This window comes from Sminthopsis crassicaudata, chromosome 5, assembly GCF_048593235.1.
Source record: "Sminthopsis crassicaudata isolate SCR6 chromosome 5, ASM4859323v1, whole genome shotgun sequence".
Classification (NCBI taxonomy): Eukaryota; Metazoa; Chordata; class Mammalia; order Dasyuromorphia; family Dasyuridae; genus Sminthopsis; species Sminthopsis crassicaudata.
Genome location: NC_133621.1, coordinates 104980636 through 105003435, shown reverse-complemented (window position 1 = coordinate 105003435; position 22800 = coordinate 104980636). Strand labels below are relative to the sequence as shown.

Sequence of the window (22800 nt, the reverse complement as noted above, 5' to 3'; positions counted from 1 at the left end):
GATAGTGTCAGAGGCAGGATCCAAATATCCTTCTTTACTGACTCACTTCTTTGTCAGTACTTAACCTTTTCATTTCATTCTCTAGCTTTATTGTAACATTGTTTTTTCTATAACTATATTAAATAGTAACAGTAACAGTGCACAGTCCTGTCTTACATTTATTTTGGCAATAATGCCTATTTCTGCATTGAAAATCATGTTAAACTGTTATTTTCAAATTTCATGCTAAGGAAAAATCATTCCATTCTTAGGATTTATCAAATGATAGATTTTTTTTCTCTCTCTCTTTGTGTATATACACACACACACACACACACACTATATACATATATAGTGTGTGTGTGTGTGTGTGTGTATACTTATGTATATACAGAATTCTATGTAATACCTGTAAAAAATTCCTTTAAATTGCATCAATTTTTGTTAAATTATCATGTTCCCCTTGGCTTATATGATCACTTCAGAGATATCCAATTTTCAACAAATCCTAGTAGTTTAATTTTTAAAATTTCAATCTTTTGTTCTACTGAGCATAACAAATACCCAGAGAATTCTATCACATAGTCAACAATTGTTTAATCGTACTCATTGCAGAAAGAAATTCTTTGGTGAAATTTTTGGTAAAAATACGACTTATCTGTCTATGTATATATATACATATACAAGTATATGTGTGTTTATATTTATATTTACATATAAATTACACAATTAATCAGCAAGCATTTATCTGCCCAAACTCACATTTAAATTTGCATGAGAAAGCAGACAAAAACTGAACTTTCAGATTCTTCTTTAAAAGCAGGGAGCATCTATCTATGTAGGTATTAAATAATAATTTAATTAATTTAGGTTTAATTAAAAGGAGCAAGTGGCATTTAAGTGACTGTCAATACAATACAAGTGGTAATTTATATCTCCATAGTACTCTTCCTCACCAGAAAATTACTTAATCTGATCAGTTAAATAGCCATATCACTTCAACAACTGTACTACAATGAAACAGGGGTTAGTGTGATTGATTGGTTTACAGTCTCCATGCCTAACTAATGTGGACTAATAGATATAAGGGAATATTCTTCCAAGTATGACAAAAATGGATCTTAGTCTAATTAAATATAAAACTGAATATCAGAAATGGTCTAAGCCTTCATTAGTGGATACAACCAAGTAAAACTGTATGTAGCCTTTTAAGAGTTCAGGACTTATAGAATCAGCTACTGATTGCCCAGGAAAGAAGAATAAGGACTTCTCAGTGGAGAATCCCACTACCAGGATGATCCCTCAGGGAAGAACTAATGAAAGACAAAACCTAGTCAAGCCCTGGTTATCTAGGAGATCTGGATCTTGTTATTTGCTCAGATAATTAAGGCCTTGGATGAATCTCAAATATCATAAATATCTAACCAACAGTTCCACAAAATTGTCTACCTCCTTAAAAAACATAAGGGATATGATGGGTTATAGTTCTGTTTCTGTCTTTTGGAATGCCTACTTCCCAATACTTTTTTGGATTAAGCATAATTCATGATGGAAGAAATAAAAGTACTTTCCTAAATTTACCTATATTGTACATTAAGCACTCTTTCAAGAAGAAATCAAAATCCCAGGAAGCCTCGATCTAATCAACTGGACACAAAGTCAGGCTACTTACTTTTGTGTGTTGCCTCAATTTTTCAGTCATTCCTACATGTATTAAATGAAGTTTCACCCATGAGAGTATGCTGAGAATATATATTCAAAAACCCAAAACATTACCTAAACCATAAAGCCCTACTTAGCTACGCTGACTTATACCCTGCTGGTAATGACTCATACTCCTACTACTTGTTTTTTGTAGAGAGCAATTACTAATTGCTCTCTATAATTTCACAGACTTTGTCCTCTGTTACACTCTACCATAAACACTCCAGGGGTCAGTTTCAAAACAATTTATAATCCTGATTACCAGCATCTTGTAGTTTTTTTTTTTTTTTTTTAATAGCTTGGGGGGTATTAACTAATTACAAACAGCAACAGAGTCAATACCTCTTTTGCTTTCCATACAAAACTGACAGTCTTTCAAGTGGGAGGGCCCAAGAGTATAATGCTTGGGATAACCATCTGTTATTTCTGCCTCACACCTTAGATCCCCATCTGTTAGAATTCCTGCTCCACACCCTAATTCTTCTAGGACTGGCATGCTATCTCCTTCAATCACAACATTACAAATAGAGCTCAATTCTTATTCCTTAGGCGTTTATCTACAACCTTGCACTTATCAAGTGCAAACTTGGATTCATCATTTATTTCCAAAAAACATCCTTTCTATTCTATTTTCTATTCATATTTCCACTATCTCCTTGATCTTTTAGATTTGTAATAATGAATTATCGTTGGTTTGTTTTCTTCTCTGTCTCTCATATAGGGCAAAATTCACCATTTTTTCATACATGCTTTCTCTTTTCCATGCCCACTGCTGTCATCCTAATTTAGGTCCTCAAGTTTTCTTACCTAGACTGTGAGAATTGCCTCCTAATTGGTTCTTCTCCCTCCTGTTTGTACCCTCTCAATTTACTCCCTTTCATGATAGAAGCTTAAGCAACATTACCGTGGATAGCTATGACTATTATTACCTAACTCAAAAAATCTAGTAATTCCCCACTATTTATTAAATAATAACTGTCATTGACTCTAGCATTCAAAGACTTCCACACTTTGAATATAGTCTACCTATACAAGCTTACCCCATAATACTTCCATTTATTTATTCTATATACCTATCAAAGGGTATTCCATCCCATCCCTTGTTCTCATCCTATACTCTGTCATCTCTGTATCCCCATGCCCCCCAAAAAGTTTTCTCACTGAAAATCCTTACATCTAAGGGCCAACTCAGATTCTACTACCATCATGAAGTCTTCTCTACACTCCCTCCACTGCAGGTGAAAGTGCTCTCTCTCAATGAAAATGACTTATACTATCTTTATTTCATTTCCATTCACTTATTTCACTGTCTCTTGAATCAAAATCATCTGTGAAGTTGCCTTTCCTTTTTTCTCTTTTTCTCCCTCATTAGACTGTAATTTCCTGGAAAGGTGGGTATGGAGAATAAGTAGTACAACAGAATGAATAGAATTCTGACTTGGAATCAGAAAAATTTGGTTTTAAATTCAGTTTTTGACACTTTCCAAGTCATTTAACCTCTATCAAGCTTGGTTTCTTCATCTGTAAAATTATTTCAATAATTTTATTAAAAGATTTTAGAGGATTGTAGGATCTTCATAGGATAATGTGGATCAAATGAGAGAAAGAATATTCAGAATTTGAAAAAGTTTGAAGCACCATCAGGATGTTAGTGATTACAAATATGTATCTATACATCCACAGAACATAGCAAAATATGTGCAAATATATTATATGTATGTATAATATACATGTAAATAAAAAGACTTGTTACTTTGAGTCGAATATCACCTATCATTTGGGAAAGCAACTTGTACCCTCGGATGGACCTCATTAACAATGGCCACCTTTCTTGCTAGGTGCCAGAGTCCTTAAGCATATTCCTTAACCTGTCTGTAAAAACAGGCTTTTAGTCTGCTGCTGAGGCTCACTGACACTGACTTCCTGACTGCCTGGACTGCCTCCTGTTGTCTGATGCTGAGACCTGCCTCACCTGTCAGATTCATTCCAGTGAGCCCGTCTCATTTCCATATTCTGGTCATTGCCTGACAAGTAGACAGTTCTTAGTGCTCCTGACCAAACTCTAGCTCAGTTTTGTTCATTTGAAAAAAAAAAAAAAAAATCAAATAACAATCTGGTTTGTGGCCAGGATTTGTTGACATTTTAGGAGTTTTACTTTGATGTATATTGTAGTGAATCTAAGACAGGCATAGTAGTATTGTCATTGTTTTTCAAAGGTCTCACAGGACTTAACCAAGGTCACAGAGGACTAGAGGGCATGCATGAACTGAATCTGAATCCTTGGAGGGAATATACACAGCAGTGAGACTTCAGAATCACAGAAGCATCAAAATGTTCAGTAATTATTATTCTTTAAATATGAACAAAATACATTCAAACCAGTAAATAAATGCATATTTAAACCTCATAAAACTAATATCTCTTGATTCTTATTCTCCATCTTTGTTGCCTATAGATATGCTCTATAAATGGCAGAGATGATAGAATTAGCCACTTTCAACAATGGAAAGAATAAGAACAGAGCAAAAGACAGAGGGTTCTGCTTAAAGACTTGGTCTGACTAATTTGGAATACTGGATCCATTTGTAGATGTTTTCTTATGTGAAGGATGTTGTCAACCTGGATTGCATCCAGAAAAATGTAATCTATGATGGTAAAGTAAATCAAAATCATGTTATAAGAGGACTGACTGGGTGAAAAAAAAAATGGGGATCTTTAGCTTGGAGAAGAGTAAATCTACCTTTGTTTTCTGTTTTGCCTACAAGGAAAAACAAAAGAACTAAAAGATAGAAGTTACAGACTTTCTCGATGGAAGGAAGAACTTTCTAACAATTAGGATTTAGGAAGGAAGGAAGGCTGAAAGGAGAGAAAATTCCCTATCAATGGAAATATTCAAGTCAAAGCATTGCTCCTTGGGGACTTATTCTTTGACAAGGAATTGACCTAGATGGCCCATAAGGAACCTTCCAAATCTTATATTCTATAATTTTATGAAATAGTACATTTCAGCCATTCCTCCCTTACTTCTATGAGGAGATGAAATGCTTAAGAGGGCCAAAAGCACTCATACTTGGAGGGAGGAATTTGGAAGAGAAGGAAAAAAGTCATAGTGTCTATACTTCTGTCCCTAAGGAGGACTAGCATTATTTCAGAAGGATCATGAACTCATAACCTCATCTTTCAATGGATATATGATCTAATTCATGTGGGGTTCCTATTCAGTGGTAGAGCCCAATCTGCATATACCTTTTTATCCTATGCAATTCTTATTCAACATGTTAAAAGCTTTCTTCTAGGTATTTTTGTATTTTGGGGAAAGCAATATAATCCCCAAGCAGTCCCTCTGAGAACTCCATCAGAGTTCTCAGTCTATTGTTAATTATCACAAGATCAAGCTATTTCCTTTACTAATCAGAGTGCTAGTCAAATTCAAATACTCCTCCAGATACTTTATCAGCTTGTGAAGTTGAGCAACCCACTTATCCTCTCAGTCAAAGCTCCCAGATAAATCTCTAAGGCTAAGCTACAGAACTACAGTAGTGTAAGTTCTCTCACTATTTTCCCTATCTCAGACACATTGAAGTTTGGACCAAAGCAATTTTTAAGATTCTTAAAAAAAAAAAAAACTCATCATTAAAAAAATTATGTGTCTAATCATGTATACTATGTACATATCCACTAACTTTTAAGTCACACAGAACAGATTCTTTGGAATCTGTCATATTGTAAGATTCACAACTATATAGCATCACCTAAGGACATTGATATTAAAATGATTTGGTTTTGCTACTAATTTTTTTTATTTTAATTTTTTTCTGGTAGCAGATTAGAAACTTTAAAAGATTGAATAATGTCCTGTATGTAAATCAACCCATTTTCTTTCTGCTATTCAATGCTAAGTCCAGTTCATTATCCAACCACAGTATTTATCCAGTATATTCTGTACATGTATATTATTTTGACAGGCTATGCTATCAACACCATGCTTTCAATTGGAATAGAGGGATTTTTAATTCCTTTGGTTAGCAATAAATGATAGATTAAAGAGATAGATAGATAGATTTTTCTTTTCTCATTCCCTTGCCACCTAAAAGTGCCCGAGTTAACTGTTTTTAAAATTTTGGGTTTTTTTCTGTACATTTATTTACATTTTATTTCTCTTCACATTCTCTGTAATCTAGAGACACTGACCTCCTTGCTATCCCTCACATATAATATACTCCAACTCCTGATTATGAGCATTCTTGCTCTCTGTCTACTATGCTGAAAACCCTCTCCCTCTTTACCTCCTTAGCTTCCTCCAAGTTTTAGCTATCAAGTCTCATCTTCTTCAAGAAGCCCAGGCAAGGAAAACTATCAGAAAGGTCTTTCTGACCCACTTTCCTACCCCTTAGTCACAATGCATAGCCTTTAGCTTTCAATGTATAAGCATATATTTGACAATTTTTCTACTGTACTTAAGAAAACTGGGCTAAATCTTCCAGGAAATACAATTATAGAATAGTTGTTGTTCATTACTGCTATTGAGGAGATTTACATCTAAGTAGTTTATCTTCTGCAGATAGAAAATTTCATTTCCAAGATGTCTTCAATATCATTCTTTCCCCATTTTACAACCTTTCTTTTAAAAAATATTCACAAATACATAAAGACCTAAGTCATATATAATTTCAATACCCCCAATATTGAGCATTTTCCTTAAAATTTTCATAAAACAGAAGGAAAAGCTTTGATTTAGTTGCTGGGGAATACCAGCGGAAGGGTGAGGAGGGAAAAGTGACAAGAAATCAAATCTTTAGGCTAAATCTCATATTGAGTTATCTGTCTCAAAAAAGTTTCAAAATGTATCACTGAAGAAAGAGACTTCTCAGCTACAGTGATGGGCACCAGAGAATTGAATTCTGACAAGAAGAAATACAAATTTTAGGGTCTGATTATCTGATTATGAGCTTAATAAAAAACTAGGGAAAATAATCTTAATTTGTAAGGAATTCAATTCAATTAGAAAAAAAATTGAGGCTGTCTCTTTTCAATATTCTGGATAATAAGTAATTATTTGAAAAGGAATATTCTTTCCCCAAAAGTCTAGTCCTATTAAAATATCCCATAAGGAATAATCCTGGATTGTCCTGGTCTTTGTCCTTTGCTTTAGTCAGTAGGGAAAATACAAAAGCATCCTTAGTTTTCTATATCCACAGGCTTAAACTGTTTTTACTTATTTTAAGCCTTTTCCATTTCCACACTGAATTACTATGAAATAAATTCATTTCTAAAGAGTATTAAACTACTAGGTAGGTTTGAGCAGGGGAGGGAGAAGAAAATTATGTGACAGCTATTTTTGAAAGCAAAAGCATGTATTAATATACTTCTCTGCTTAAACATTATCAACAGATGTTTAAGGGGTTTTTTAATTGCCATATCAAAAAAAAAGCATTTGAAATTTCCAGAGCATCTAATAATTTTTGAGAAATTCAGAGAAAAAAGGGATTGAGGTTAGGAAGATTCTTTCAGCCTGAATGAGGAGAGGGAAAAAATATGAGGGCATCATATAACTAAAGGAATGTGAAACACATCTGGTCTGAGTATATAGAAATATGAAAGATTATACTTACACATGATAGGTTATACTTAACTATACAACATAAGCCATATTTTTAACTTTGTTATTTTAGAGGTAGTTTTTTAAAGTTTGAAAGCAAATCCTGAGTCATCAGAATATGAGCTGAAACCAGAGCATTAGACGCTGGCTATTTTGTATGCATTTCATTATTCTTAACAGGCAAGTTGGGAAAAATGATTGCTATCATTTTAACTTTGAATTTCCTTTTTGCTAACTCATATCTACTGATGTATCTCTTCTTCTGATGAAGGAAATTAGGGGGTAGAGCGGGGGCGGGGAAGAGAAGAGAAAGTTTCAGGCAGTAATAATGGCATCACCTAGAATGTATGAAGAACTTGGAAAGCATTATAATCCCTCTCCTCCTCCTCTCTATATTATTAAAGATAGTAAAAACGGAGGTAATAGCTAAAACACAAGGTTGAAAAAAATCTCAAGATTTTTCTCATCAATTTGCAACATTTCAAAATTTAGATAATTACAATTAAATAATTATAAATATTCTGGAAAACATTACTTTTTTATTCAATAATAAGGTTGGGAACAGTATAGGGTAGGGGGAAGTAGTAGAACTACAAAGACAAACATCCCCAAACCATCTACATTCTTTTAAACTTCTTTGCTTGACCTCATCATCCCTTAACTTATTGTCCTAGATGTCTTTTCACTTTTCACTTTTCAATGCATTTTTATTTGCTGAGGCTTCTGATTCCACAAATCTACTCTCCAATCTAAATTCAATTGCCTTTTTCCTTTTTTCTCATCATATTATTTGGTGCTTCTGCAACATCTGACAATGTCTATCACTGTCTCCTCCCAGATCAGAGGTTCTTAACTTGGAGTCCCTGAACATTTATTTTTAAACCATTTTGACCACAGCATTACTACATAATTGACTTCCTTTGTAACCCTATGCATTTTCTCTTAAGCATTTAAAAATACTGTTCTGAAAAGGGGCTCATAAGCTCCACCAGAATATCAATGGTATCCATGACATAAAGAAGAGTAAGATCCTCTATTGTAGAAGTTCTCTTTTTCACTGGATGCTTTTACTCTTTTTCTGGATCATTATTATCATCTCCATCATGTTTATTCTCAAAACTAATAACTAGTGCTAAAGTTTCTAATGCTGCTGGACATTTCTACTTAAAAGTGCCCAAATCTTTTTAAACTCCAAAAGAACTCATTAACTTTCCATTAAGACCATCCTCACTCCAAACTTCCCATTTTCTAAAGAGGGCATCACAGGCAACCAGAATCAAAGTCTCAATCTCATTATCATCTTTGATGTTTCCCTTTTTATCCTTCACAATATTCAATCAGCTGTCAAATATTATCAAATTTACCTTCACAATGTTTCTTTCTTCTCTCCCCTCCAGCTACACAGCCACTACCAGAGTTCAACTTCTCTTCATTTTTTCCCTGTATTATTGGAAAAGTTTCCTAGCAGGACTTACAGCTTCTTTTCTCTAACCTTACCATTCATTTTTCACATGGCTGCCAAAATTATCTTTTTTCTTTTCCTTACCTTCAGTGACTCCCTTTAAGATAAATTGCAAATTATTTAGCCTAGCATTTAAGGTTTTCCAATACCTGGCTTTAGAATTCCTTTCTAGACTCATTGATAGTTTTTGTTGATGTTGATTCATTTCAGTCTTTTACCTCCCTTTAAACACTTTATATTCTATGCAAATTGTCCTACTGGTTGTTCCTCAAGTTCCCAATTCTATCTCCCATCACCATGCTTTCACACAGGTTGTCCTTACACCTGGAAAGTAGTCCCTTCTCTGCTTAGGTCCCACCTCCTATGTTCAGCCTTTCCTCATGTGCTCTATTGTTAGTGTACTTTCCTTCCTCACAATATCTTGCATTTAATTTATCTGATAAAAATTGTATCATTTCAATATTATGTATGTTCCATGAGTATAGGGATTCTTTTATTGTTATCTTTATATATCCAGTTTCCTGCATTTAATAGGCACTTAATAGATGTTTTGTGTGTTGGTTTGAAGAGCCCAGTTGGAATAAGCAAAGTATTAGCTGGATGTTGTCATTGCTTTTTAAATAAGAAATGTTATTTTATTACTTTTGAGCAAGCATAGTAAAAGAAATTAAAGGCCAATAAAGTATTACTAACTAGAATTCTGGTCTAAAGTACTTTAATGGTTATTTCAGCAATTTTATGCTATCACATGGGACTGATTTCTTGGAAAACATATTTTAAAATGATTAAAAAGCTCCTTTGTTTAATAAGTATCTCAATCCCTCAGATAAATTTCTTCTCTATCTAAATTAACATACATTCCAAATTAGTGGGACTTGAATTAATAAGATTTTCTATACTGTTTTCTTCTTTCTTCAAGAAGAGAAAGATGGGAAGTGCTAATACTTACTGCCCAAGGAAATGTGAGTGTTAATAACTAGTTACCTTATCTAAATCATTCAAGTCATTGGGTTCCTTTAATGGATGAGAGTGTGAAATGCCAATAATTTCCTAATGTAAAATACTGTGATAAATCTATAGTTAAATTTAAATGACATCCAGATGAGGAGAGAGGAAAACCATCATTTTTTTTTGCATAAAATTTATAAGGAAAATTAGTAAACAACCTTCCCTAGATTATGAATTTCATAAAAGAATGCTTTTTTTTTCACGCTACAACACATGCTTTTTTTTTTTTTTTTATTTTACTTTATTTTTCCTAAGTTCTATACTGAATAATGTATGTGGTATTCTTATCCAGGTATCTAGATAGGAAAAAAAAATTATACTAAAAGCTTTATGACATGGATATATTATAATTCACACAACAACAATTTATTTCACTTCCATTAATCAACCTTAATACTTACCAAAGAAGCCATGGTGAATCCAATAACTTCAATGTAGCCATCATCATGGCGCTGAGGTTCAAAATCTAAGTGATCTCCTGGATTTCCCCAAGGCATCGTGCCTGCACAATACCTGCCGAATAAAAATGGTAATTATTTAAAACTTGATTTAATAAATATCACTCAAAACAAAAAGAAAAAAAATAGTAAGAGCAACCTCTCCCCCAGGGTCTCTATGTTCATTCCCTAAGAATGTGGATATGGGGGGAAGAGAATATTCTCAGCAGTATTTTATTTTTAAAAATCATGGTAGGCAGCTAGGTGGCACAGTGGATAGAGCACCAGCCTTGAAGTCAGGAGAACCTAAGTTCAAATCTTGCCTCAGAAAACTGGTCATATTCGTATCCTAAGAGGACTGTGCTAGCCAATTCATTGTTGACCAACTTTGTTTTGTGATTCACCTGCAGCTATGTGACTATATAACATTGGTAGGAGTAAGGATGGACTCTAAATAGCATTAGTCTTTAGGGCAGGAATATTAGTATATACTAGGGAAGATAGAAAATAAAGCTGAAAGATAGCACTATAAGAAATTTACTTTACTCATAAGATTGAGTACTTAATAAATTCTTGTGCATTAAGAATTACTAAGATAATGAATATATACAGCAAAAGAGGAATAGAATAAAGAGAAGAGAAGAAACAAGAGCAGGAAGAGAAAGAAAAGAACTGAGAAAGAGGGGATAAAAATGTCAACCTTAAAAAACTAAACAATCTTTTAAAATATTTAAATCTTCAATTCCCTAGGCTAATGGCATAAATGACCGTTCTAAGCCTATGTATCCACAAAATATATTCAAGAGAAACCTCATAGAAACTATTTCTATGTGATATACACTTCAATTTAACATTGCCTAAGTTGTCCAGATACAAAAGAAGTTTGAATATGGATTTGTTTAACTTTCAATTATCAAATGATGTTGTATCTCTCTTTGAAACTTTAAGTTCAGAAATCAAAGTATAGAATGTAACATTATTCTTGGACTATTTTGTGGGTACTTAAGCTTTGGTTCTTGGTTAGCTCCTCTGAAGTCTTCAAGAGGAACAATGTATTTAAATACTCACTGAGGGAGAAAAAGACTATCCAATTAATACTTTTCCCCTATCATACACATAAAAATAATCCCCCTCAAATCTCAAAATAACAACAATAAAAATCAGTTAAGGACCCCATAAGAATGGTTTGGAAATCCAAAATTAGATCACAGAGTTTTCAGGTGTAATTAACAGAAATGGGAAATTTACAACACAATTTCCCATGCCATTCTTGCACTCAAAACAAAGAAATGAGGAACAAATCATCTAATCGATCATTTATAAAATTTGGGTGGTTTTCAAATCTGAAATGGGGTTCAATGATTCTGTAAAGGGTCCATAAATGTGAATAGAAAGTCAAATGGAATAAACTGAGTTGAAAAGACTGCAAATATAAAAAGGCACTTTTATACCAAATAACCTGACCTGTCACTGCATTCTCTTGGAATATATTCCTGGAATTTATTCTCCCAAACTCATGTTCTAGAGGAACTCATCATCTTCATTTTTAGAAAGGAGCAGTTATGCCAGATAGGCAAACTATCAAAATGCATAAAAGTCAGACAAGAAAGCTTCTAACATGAGATCATTGATTTAAGACTGGAAAGGACCTTCGTAGTCATCTAGTCAACCTCCTCATCTTACAAATGAGTAATTAAGACCCAGAAAGCTTAATTAATATACCCAAAGTAGGCAGAACTAGGATATGAATCTATATTTACTGATTCCAAACACAGCACTCTTTCCATGGCATCAATAGAACAGGTTTTAAGATACCATTATGATTTCGGGATTTACACACATATATCGTATCTAGGTTATATTGTAACACATGTAAAATGTATGGGATTGCCTGTCATCTAGGGGAGGGAGTAGAGGGAGGGAGGGGATAATTTGAAAAAATGAATACAAGGGATAATGTTATTAAAAAAAAAAAAAAACTTACTCATGCATATATACTGTCAAAAAAAACTTATAAATAAATTTTAAAAAAAAGATACCATTATGATTTCTATCCACACAGCTCTGTTATTACAGTGATAGGAGGACACCAAAAATGAGGTTCATTTTAATATTATTTTTTATTTTATAATTAGTGATGGATGAGAGGATTCTATTTCAATATTGTTTATGTTTATTGTTATTTGGAAACCATGTATTTAAAGCTAAATCAGGGCTGTAGGAAACAAAATAAATATATTACTGTCCTTTTGTACATTTCTACCCAGAATAGTACAGAACAGTTGGTAGAAAACAGTGTCTAGCAAAAGAGTAAAGAAACACGGAGAATCTAGGAGATCTGGCTCCCATCGTATTTTTGCTACAAATTCAAACCATGATCTTTTCATAATTTAACTTCTTGGTATTTCCATTATTGCAGCTAGCAAATAAGGACAAATCACACCCCAGATATCCCAAAGGGTTACTATTGAAACTAAAGTGACATAATAAATGTCTATGTGCTCTGAAAAACTATGAGGTACTAAACTAATATAAAATATTACTGAGTCCCCTGATTTCTCCTGTTTGAAAATAATACACCGTGTACTTCACTAGAGAAACCTAATATAGAAGCAAAATGCCCAAGCTTAATGACTTTTTAACTATGGGAATAAATTATTCCTTTCTCCTATAACTAAAGGATTTCTAACATGAAAACAAAATAAAAACAACACATACATACCTGGGTATATTTAAAAACACTATACATTGGAACTTCAGCTCTTGAATCTTTGGGGTGAGGTCTGTTCCATCACACTGTAACAATCAAAAAATAAAGGAAGAACTTTAAAATAAATTAAATATTGGGGTTGAAAACATATGCTACTCTCTCCCCTTCTCTTTGACCTTGTTCTTGAGAAACATGAATACCAGTTATTCTAATGAATACATGCTATAGTTCTCACTGGACTAAAATTGAGAATGTTATTTTTTTTTTGAAATGCTAAAATAACCAGAATTTCTACATATTATCACCATTAGTTGTTGTTATTGTTGTCCATAAAGATGATTATTGCTATTTAAAAACTCACATTTATGTAGCACCTTTCTGTTTAAAAAGTACTTCCCTTATAGCAATCCTGTAAAACAGAAATCCTGTAAATAATATAATTCCTGTTTTACTAATGAGAAAACTGAAGTTCACTTAATAAAGTACCACAGCTTGAACTTAAACTTGGATCTTGATTCCAAAATAATATTTCTTTCCATTATGTATACCTCAGACCTCCTCTCTCTACAATTAATTGATCTCATTTTTACCATGACCAAATTTTACATGATCTGCTTTGCTATTCAGTTTCCAACAGGGTTTTTTTTTTTTAAACTATTTAAAAGGATTGAATTTATTATTAAAGTAAGCTATCTAGCTACCAATTTTCTCAGAATGAAGAGGCCTGGTGGCAGAAGTTTGAAAAATGTTTTTCTCACAGTTTCACCCAACTCAGTTTTGGTATGAAGAAGTAGTCTTTGGGATATTTTACACTATCAGGGAAATGTAATAAGAGATAAAAATTCTTGGGTTTCTGATCATAAATCAGATGCAAGTTGAACTGAAGAAATCAGAGGAGATCATAGAAAAGAAAGAAGTAAGAATAGACCTAACTTTAGTTTGGGCTTCTACTGCCTTCTGGTACAGTTGAGGCTTAATGCTTCATAAAGCATAGGTTAATGGAGCTATAATTCTCATCTTTCAGAATAAGATTTAACTAACCTTAATAAATTGTGGCCAGAATAATAGATTGCCCCAAGAATAGCTCCTAAATGGAAAACTGTAGCTATAGCTCAGAAAAAGGAGAAAGAGCTAGGTGAAGCTTAGGTGTCTTCTGGTAATCTCACAGAATTATTGTCTGTTGGATTTATTTCCTTCTAGGTATCAACAGCTTTGTTTCTCCTTGCCAAGCATTTTATTCTCTGTTCTAACTAGTCTTTTATTGGGTTTATAAGCCTTTCTTTTGTACAGAAGACAGTGGCAAATTTATAGGATCAAAGACAACAGTAACCACCAAGTTCTCCATATGTTGACTATGTACCCATATTCTTTGTGTGATTTTCCCCATGTATATATAACCCACATATAATCACTGTTCACTCTTCTCTCTGAGAGCAAGATATAGGATTAAGAGAAAATGATGTTAAATTGATATTTCCAAACAATGACAAATGACTTCCAGCTATCTTCCTCAGTTTCTTCATCTGAATCATATAATCTTATAGAGTTGCTTGAAGATTAATATATTAAATGACCTGTCCATGGTTAAAAAGACAGCATGTGTCAAAAATACAACTTGAACACAATTCCTCTTGACTTCAAGGTTGACCCTAAACAACATGCTATCTCTATATTATATTTCAAATTCAAAGAGTATAATGAAATGTCACATGTAAAAATCAATACTTATAGACTTTTTAAAAGCAAAGATATAGAGAGGCAATTTGATAATATTTATCATCATTCCTTTGTAATTCATTTATATTTCTTAATTTAGAGTCAAAATTTCTTGTCCATCTGCACCCAGAAATCTAGATCTCTACCACATTAGGCCATTTTAGAACAGCAAATCTTTTTTTCATTTACTAGATTTTTTACCTTCTCTAAAAAGAACATCCTTCCCAAATTGCTGCTAACTAACCAAAAACGAATTTGTCTTTGTAGCTTTTCTTCTTCCCTCTTGCTTTGTTTCCCAACTAGCATTGAAAGTCAAATACAACACAGATACATTCATGTAATTAATCTCCACAATCACCACATAAAATCTATATGCTTATTTTTATTTAGTTTTTGGTTTTCCTCCCAGGTTATCATTTGGGAAATGAATGAAAATATATTTTATCTTTAGTTTGTTAGATGTATGTATAAATCAGTAAATGAAATAAAGAAGCATAGAGAAAGACAGAAAACGAGAGAGTAATAATTTTTAATTGATTTCAATGCAAAAAAAAAGCTGAAGGGAGTTTGAGAGAGTCTGTCACAAGGTACAGGACAAAGAGATCTTAATGGGTCAAAAATAAGATGTCTAACACAATGTTGATGGAACATTATTGGTCTATAAGGAGTTAAGAATACAAGGAATTCAGACAAACATGGGAAGACTTATATGAACTGAAGAAGAGTGAAAGATAAGCGAGGGAACAACATGCATAACAAATATAATTGTGTAAATTTAAAACACATACACACACAAAGTCATCTGAACTCTGATTAAATGCAATGATCAATACTGACTGCAGAGGAGAGATGATGAGACATTTCCCTCTTTTCAGTGGTGAGGTGGAAAGTTACAGGTACAAAATACTTTATGTAATGCAAGATATTACTGTAACTTTACTTTGCTTAATTTTGTTACTGTTATTACAAAAGTTTCTTCTGGGGGAAGTTTATATATTACTCTGTGACTGTGGCATAAAGTACAAAAGATAACAATATAACTTTCAAAAAAAAAACCAAAACCCACTAACTGAAAAAAAGAGGAACGGCAATATGAAGAGAGCCAAAATACAAATTCTATAGTTAATCAAGCAAATCCGAATCTTAAATTACACTGTGGAAAAATCTCTGTCCTAGATCAATGGAAACAAGATGTAAAACAAGTCTAAGTTTAAAAGTAGTTCACCATAATACAGTAGGATATTATCATATTACCATTAAGTAGAGGGTTAGCATGAAAAAATACACATGCATTCTATTTGGGATGGTAGCAGTTGATGAGCTGGAACTTTGCCTTTCTATGCTATGTAAAAGAAGTTTCATATGATATGTTTTTTTTTCTTTTGAATTATGATAAAATCTATAACTATGACAAGATACTTGAAAAAAAAACAAGAATCTGTCATTTCATCATGGAGGATGCTGCCTCTCAATCACTCACAGTAGTAGATGTTCTTTGACAGATGCTATGAACAAAGAGTTCACCATGCTGCTGACAAGGCAGTGAATGGCCTCTCTATGCTGGTCATCAGGCAGCAATTCTTCCTCCAGAAAAATTCGAAGATTTTTACCTAAAGTCTTTACAACTTCATAATAGCTACTGGAATTTGCATTTCAGAAGTGTAATCCTTGAGAAATACCCAAAGTCACTTAGTCATCCAGAAGATGCAGCAAAGGCATTATTGAAGGTTTCTGACCAAATAACCTGATATGAAATTTTTATCACTAATTAATGGTGTAAGCTTATTACTTTAAAGAATCACAGAACGCTGATACTAGAATGCATCCCAGTGATTTCCTTGGCTGGCCCATTCATTTTACAAATGAGAATACTTTGGCCATGAGAGTTTAAATGACCTGCCTAAGTCACCTTTTTGATCTTGGGTTTCTTTAGGGAAGATAGGTCATAAAATGAATAAAGCACTGGGCTTGGAATCTAGAAGAGCAGAATTCAAATCCAGTTTCAGACATTTATTAGTTGTGTAACTGAGCAACACCTCTTTGCCTCAGTTTCTTCATCTATAAAAGGGGGGTGATAATCAGGTTGTTATAAAGCTCAAATAAGAATAATTGTAAAGAGATTAGCATGAGGTCTGGCACACAGTAAGCATCATATAAATGTTACTTATTATTGTTAGCTATTATCTGTATCAGTAATACAATTCCCCTCTACCACTATTACTCTTCAAGTCCAATTCAACATACATGGGTAGAATTAATGTTTCACCTGAAGAAATGCACCTGCCTTTAAGAGTCAGAAGGGATTGTTCTCTATGTTCTGTACTTACCACAACCTTGACATGTTTGGATAAATCCCTGGAGCTTCTCTGCAGGAAGTCAGAAAAGGCTGCCTGGACCACAAAGAAGAAAAAGTGAAAAGAAAATATTCATACATGTAAATTTTATATACAAACCAACACACATTATATAAATTACATTATATATAAATTAAATATATATGTGTCACTAAATAAATCACTAATACCATCTCTAGCTCCATGTAGTAGTTACTAAATATGAAGTCATTTGCTACACCTGTACTGAATTGCTTATGAGCTTTAAGTGGGTATATCTCTGTTTTAGATTATAAACAATAAACATGAATAACACTAGCTATGGTCAAGTTTTCCACTTATTAGCTAAAGGAAGGAAAGAAGTAAACAGACCTCCATAGTTTGCAAATTTTAAGAGCCAATTCTAAAATTCATTTACATAATTTTCTCTTTTCTTTTCTCTCTCTTTCTCCCTTCCTTCTTTTTTTTTCTTTCTTCCTTTTTTTTTACTCCCTAGTCTTCTCAACTCTCTGTTGTTGAAAAAATACTATTTACTTTGTCATTATTACCCAATTCCCAATTTTTCTATCTAATGATGTAAGTTTAACTTCAAAGCTCCCTAAAATATGGTTCTAGAATTTTTTTTCTTCTCCCTTCAATTTCACTCTCCCCTAAGAAATGTCTTTGCTATACTTCTTAGGGGGAGGGTCCCAGGAATCTTTAAGCACACATATAATTCCATATAAGACTTTGAAGATTCCATTTATTCTTGACTCATCTGGGATTTCCCATTTTCAGCACATAAGACTCACTGAATCAGTTAATCCACCCCCAAGAACTTTTTATTCAGAAAGCCTGTGACCAGATCCCTACATTAACAACAGATTATATTAGTTCAGCCTTTGCTTAAGTCTCCCTCCCTCCTAGCCATGTCCTCATCTCTTGCTTCATGCTACCCATTCTCTTTTCTCTGAGGCTGCTCCAACAGCAACACAGGGTTTTCAAAGACTTTAAAACTTAAAAGGAAGAAAAGGGTGGAAAAAAAAAAATCAACAACAAACAGAACTAGTCCTATCTCCACTTACTTAAAGATGTATTTCCCAAACCTTTATTTCCAGAACAAAAAGATTCACTTTGATATTCTCAAAGAACTCAGATTTCTTGTTGAGGACACTTTTACCAGCACAGAGACAGCAACACTTCTGTACCCTTTCATCTTGCATTGTTTTTGCCTATATAGTGAAATTTGTTGTTGCTGAAATTGTGAATGAATGTACTAGGAGATTTGGTCCCATTATTCTAGCATTTTGGGAGTAACTAAAAAAAATGATAATTATTCTGACATTTGGATAGCACTTATGTTTTTCAAAGCTGAGACATAAAAGAGTTTAAATGATTTTTTCCCCCCATGGTCACATATTAGTAAACATCAAAGATGGGATTTGAATCTTATTTAATTTTTTCCTTGCAACAAATAAATTCTATTATCCCCATTTTTACAGATGAGGAAATAGAGATTAAGGGAAGTTAAATGACTTTCTTAAGGTCACACAGCTAGTAAATGTCTGAGGTAGGATTCAAATTTGGGCCTTCATGCCTCTATATCTAGCACTCTACATGGCATGCCATTCCCTCAAAGAAAATATATGAAAAAGCATTTTCTTCAGCTTTTTTGCAGAGCTAGCAGACACTGCCTATAATGTCAAACATTTTTGATGTGTTGATTATAATGAATTTTTTTTTCTTTGCTATAAGTGATAGTTCTTTGGAAGGGGAAAAGAATGGGATATACCAAGAAACACAGATGATATTAAAAACACAAAACAACAACAAAAGTAATGTTTGCTAAATATCATTTGTTCATTGTTCAGAACCAACCTAGCTACATTTGAAGAGGATCATTCTAAAGAGTTAATCACTAAATACTTAAAAGTCATAAAAACAATTACTCACCAAAGAAATCAAGAATCCATAAAGAATTAAAGCATATATATGTATCTTTGTATAATGGTGGATTTGTGTATATATTTATGTATGTATATATGTATATATGCATTATAGTAACAGTGACTTTTTTCCAGCCAAGCTATGGAATCTATCATTTACATAATTGTACTAAATTCTTAAATCTTTGTACTTCCATGTTCTCTATCTCCTTTTCCTTTACCTCCACTCCTCCACTCCAATATATTTGGTGAACCACAGGAATAGAATTTCCTCCATGAAGGGAGAAACATTTTGTTACTGCAGCTAAAAAAATTTTAAATAGAAAAAAAAAAAAAAAAATAAGAAGAAAGGTCCATACTCACCCCTGCATAAAACATTTTATTTCTAAAGCGACTGTTGAATTTCTCTGGATTTGCTTCTGTAAAGAAGAAAAAGTAAACATTGTTATAATAATCTTGTTAAAGACAGCTACTCGAGTAGCATTGCCTGTAGCTTCAGGAGTTTCATTGCCATCTTTCCCTTGGGCAGGAAGCCATCTGGGTATTCAGCCTAAACATTCTAGTAGTTATCAATATAGGGAAGAAAAAAGGAGGAAAGGAGTATTGGAGAAAAGATGGAGAAATTTACACTGTTCCCAGGGATGTTCTCCCTATGCCATGTATACATCCTCCAAATAGGATGAAATGTGACAAATTCCAGGCAAGACAATAATGAGGAATTTGTAATGTGCCATCTGCTCTCTTGCTTTTGACAGAATTTGCAGCGTTCTTTGGTTTAGTGCACTCATCAAAGGCAGATGGTCTGATAAACATATTCCTGGCTTTATATTATAATTAAAGTACAACTAGAAAAGTTTTAGTCTAATCTTGGCCATTGAGAAGAAATAATGAAATAAAACTACCTCTTCTTGGCAAAGAGGTAGCAACCACATATCAATTTTTTGTTTGCTTGTTTGACTGATTTTTCTTTATTTCAAGAAATTCTAAGAGTGGAGAGATTTCAAAATGATTGTGGAAAACAAAAGACTGACAGACAATATTTACTTTTAAAAGAAAAATGTTGACCACATTCTATGAGTTTGAAGGGTTTAATAAGGATACCCATCATCCTAATATGCTCTGAGCTTTGAGACTCTCTAATTCTCTTCTAGGAGCACCAGAAAGAGACAAAGCCACTACCAGGCACAGAAAACATTCCCTTGAATTGAGAGCATCTGAAAATGGCTTAATGAAAAGTTACAGAGTTTTCTCTCAGTAACTAAAACTCTAAGACATTGTTAAAGAATCACCTATCAGCTGTTTGCCTCCCCCCTATTTTGGCTCACACTCTCCCTAATCCAATCTGAGAGCTAGGCCTTTTCTCCAAATCAGTTCCCATTAGTAATCTGACTGGCAGAACACAGTTGGGGGCTTGTTGCTATTCTGAATGTTTATTTCCTTTTAATGGCAGGTAAATGAAGAGAAACATCCAGGTGTCAGTTCACTAGGTCTTGGCAGAGACTCAACTACAGGGTCTCAGGAAATCATCCTGGCAATATCTATTCAAAACCATTAGGAAAGAAATACAATCTCATGACCTGGAAACTGACAGAGGACATCAAATTGTCAGAAGGAGAATTATCTGGCATTTTAGAGCAGTTTACAGTTACCACTGAATGATCTCCATTACTTGTTGTTTCTTCAGAAGAAGGAATGGAGCCAGGTAATCTCTGATAAAATAAGGAGTCATAGAAAGGGCGAGGACGACAACTGACTATTAAAAAAAAAAAAACAAACAAAAAAACACCTCTCCATCCCAGGTTAAGTATATTCCTTTTCCAACAATCAGTGGAGATAAAAATTATACATCTGTCTGGGCCCAAATGATAGAAGGCTTGAATCTCATTATCTCTGATACCCTGACTTAACAGTTACTTTCAGGCACAACAAAATGCTATTATTTCAGCCTCTCCTATTTCAAAATTCAATATGAATGGGCTGCAGTTAAACTTTGTATTGCTCAGGAAGAAAAGGGTTCCCCGGGGGCAGCTAGGTGGCACAGTGGATAGAGCACCAGCCCTGAATTCAGGAGGACCTGAGTTCAAATCTGATCTCAGACACTTAGCACTTCCTAGCTGTGTGACCCTGGGCAAGTCACTTAACCCCAGCCTCAGAAAAAGAAAAAGAAAAAAAAAAAAAAAAAAGAAAGAAAAGAAAAGGGCTCATAAAGGAAATTAATAATGTAAAGAGGGTTGCAGGGGAATGTATAACATACTCAAGAGAACAAACTTTTGAGTATAAAACAGCAACCACACACACACACATACATATATATATATATATATATATATATATATATATATATATATATATATATATGTATATGAATTAAAATGTGAAAAATAAATAGTCCTCATTTGTTCACTGAACACAGGTCTAACATAAATTAGACTTGGTAATGTGTTACTATACATACTTGAAATTTCAAATATATTATATATGGGTATATATGTGTGCACATATGTATGTATATTCTTTAAGTAAGAGTGGCCTTTCCAATTGATTCATATTAATGAGGTACTCACTAAAACATAAGATTTTGTCCATCTGTTGTCCATTTCCTTATTTGTTGTCCATTTCAATGAAAAAAAAAATTCAGCCAGAATTTATTAAGTTCTTATTATACCCCGAATACTATGCTAGGCACTAGGATACAAAGTAAAAAAAAATTAATGTTTGCCCTCAAGGAGTTTATATTTTATTGGGGGAAATGATGTATTAGCAATCAAATAAATACAAATAACAATAATTATTTAAATACAAAGGAATCTTGGGGATATTTAGGTAAATCAGAAAAGGGTTTCTTTTTTGGTAAGAAGTAGATACCTAGCTGTATCTATTAATCCCTAGCAAGATTCCAAAAACTATAGAAGAAGAGGGTCTTCCATATATGAGACATAACTTTGCAAGTGGCTGGAGGCAGTAGTTGGAGTGCTACTTTTAAGGACATGCTATATGTCTGTTTGCCTAGAATATATAACATATGAGCCACTTACTATCTGGATGACCTTAGGCAAGTTATTAAAACTTTCTGGTTCCCAGTTAATAAACTATAAAATAGTATGGCTCTAAGGTCCATTGTCTAAGTTCCCATTTGAATCTATGATGTGAAGGTGCTTTTGTCCTATGAATTATGTAAAATCAGTCTGGAAAAACAGGCCAGATACAGACTGTGAAGGGATTTTGGTTCCAAACAGAGAAATTCACTATTTTAGTAAAGGAGAGACATGATCAGACACATGGTTTAAGACTATCAATTTAACAATTGTGCAAAAGAGGATTGGAGAAGGGAGAAAGTGGAGGCAAAGAGGCCAATTAGGAGGCTCCTATAATAGTAAAAGCAAGAGGCAATGACAAGTAATGTGATTTACATTGTGGCAAGAATCTAAATTTATTTACTATATTGTGGAAGTGCTTATTTTGTTCCTTGAATTAAAAATAAATTTTAAAATAAAACTTAATTTAAAAAAATATTTTAAAGTTAATTTTAAGGGAAAAAAAAAACTTCAGTATTTAAAGCTATAACTGGGGCAGAGATGGCATCTCTGAGATTGGGTTTAAGCCACTATTGGGTACAAGTCTATTGACATTTTTGCAGTAATAAGACCCCAGCAATAATTTAAGAAAATGAAAACTTTAAATAGGGGAAATATTTGGCCAGCAGGCCAATGCTCCAGTGTCATTAAAGCCCTAAATAGTGAGGAAAATATTTCCTTCTGATGCTTTACATATAATCCAACCTGAAGCAAGATTTAAAATAGGTCATTTCTCCAGTTCCTTCTCATCTTCTTCATTTTCAATCTAGATGAAGTGATTTTCATAATTAGAGCCCAGAACAGGTCTGTCTACAAAACCATGACCCAATCCTGTAATTTTCAGTTTACAATT

General features: G+C 33.3%; 1 protein-coding gene across 1 annotated transcript in view; it reads right to left on the bottom strand.

The window, feature by feature from the left end:
* DGKI (diacylglycerol kinase iota) overlaps positions 1-22800 on the bottom strand; it is a 570574-nt gene that overhangs the window by 212870 nt on the left and 334904 nt on the right. Inside the window, 4 exon segments of the mRNA XM_074267817.1 lie at positions 10154-10265; positions 12912-12985; positions 16943-17005; positions 19237-19292. Coding sequence (XP_074123918.1) covers positions 10154-10265; positions 12912-12985; positions 16943-17005; positions 19237-19292 — 305 coding nt within the window.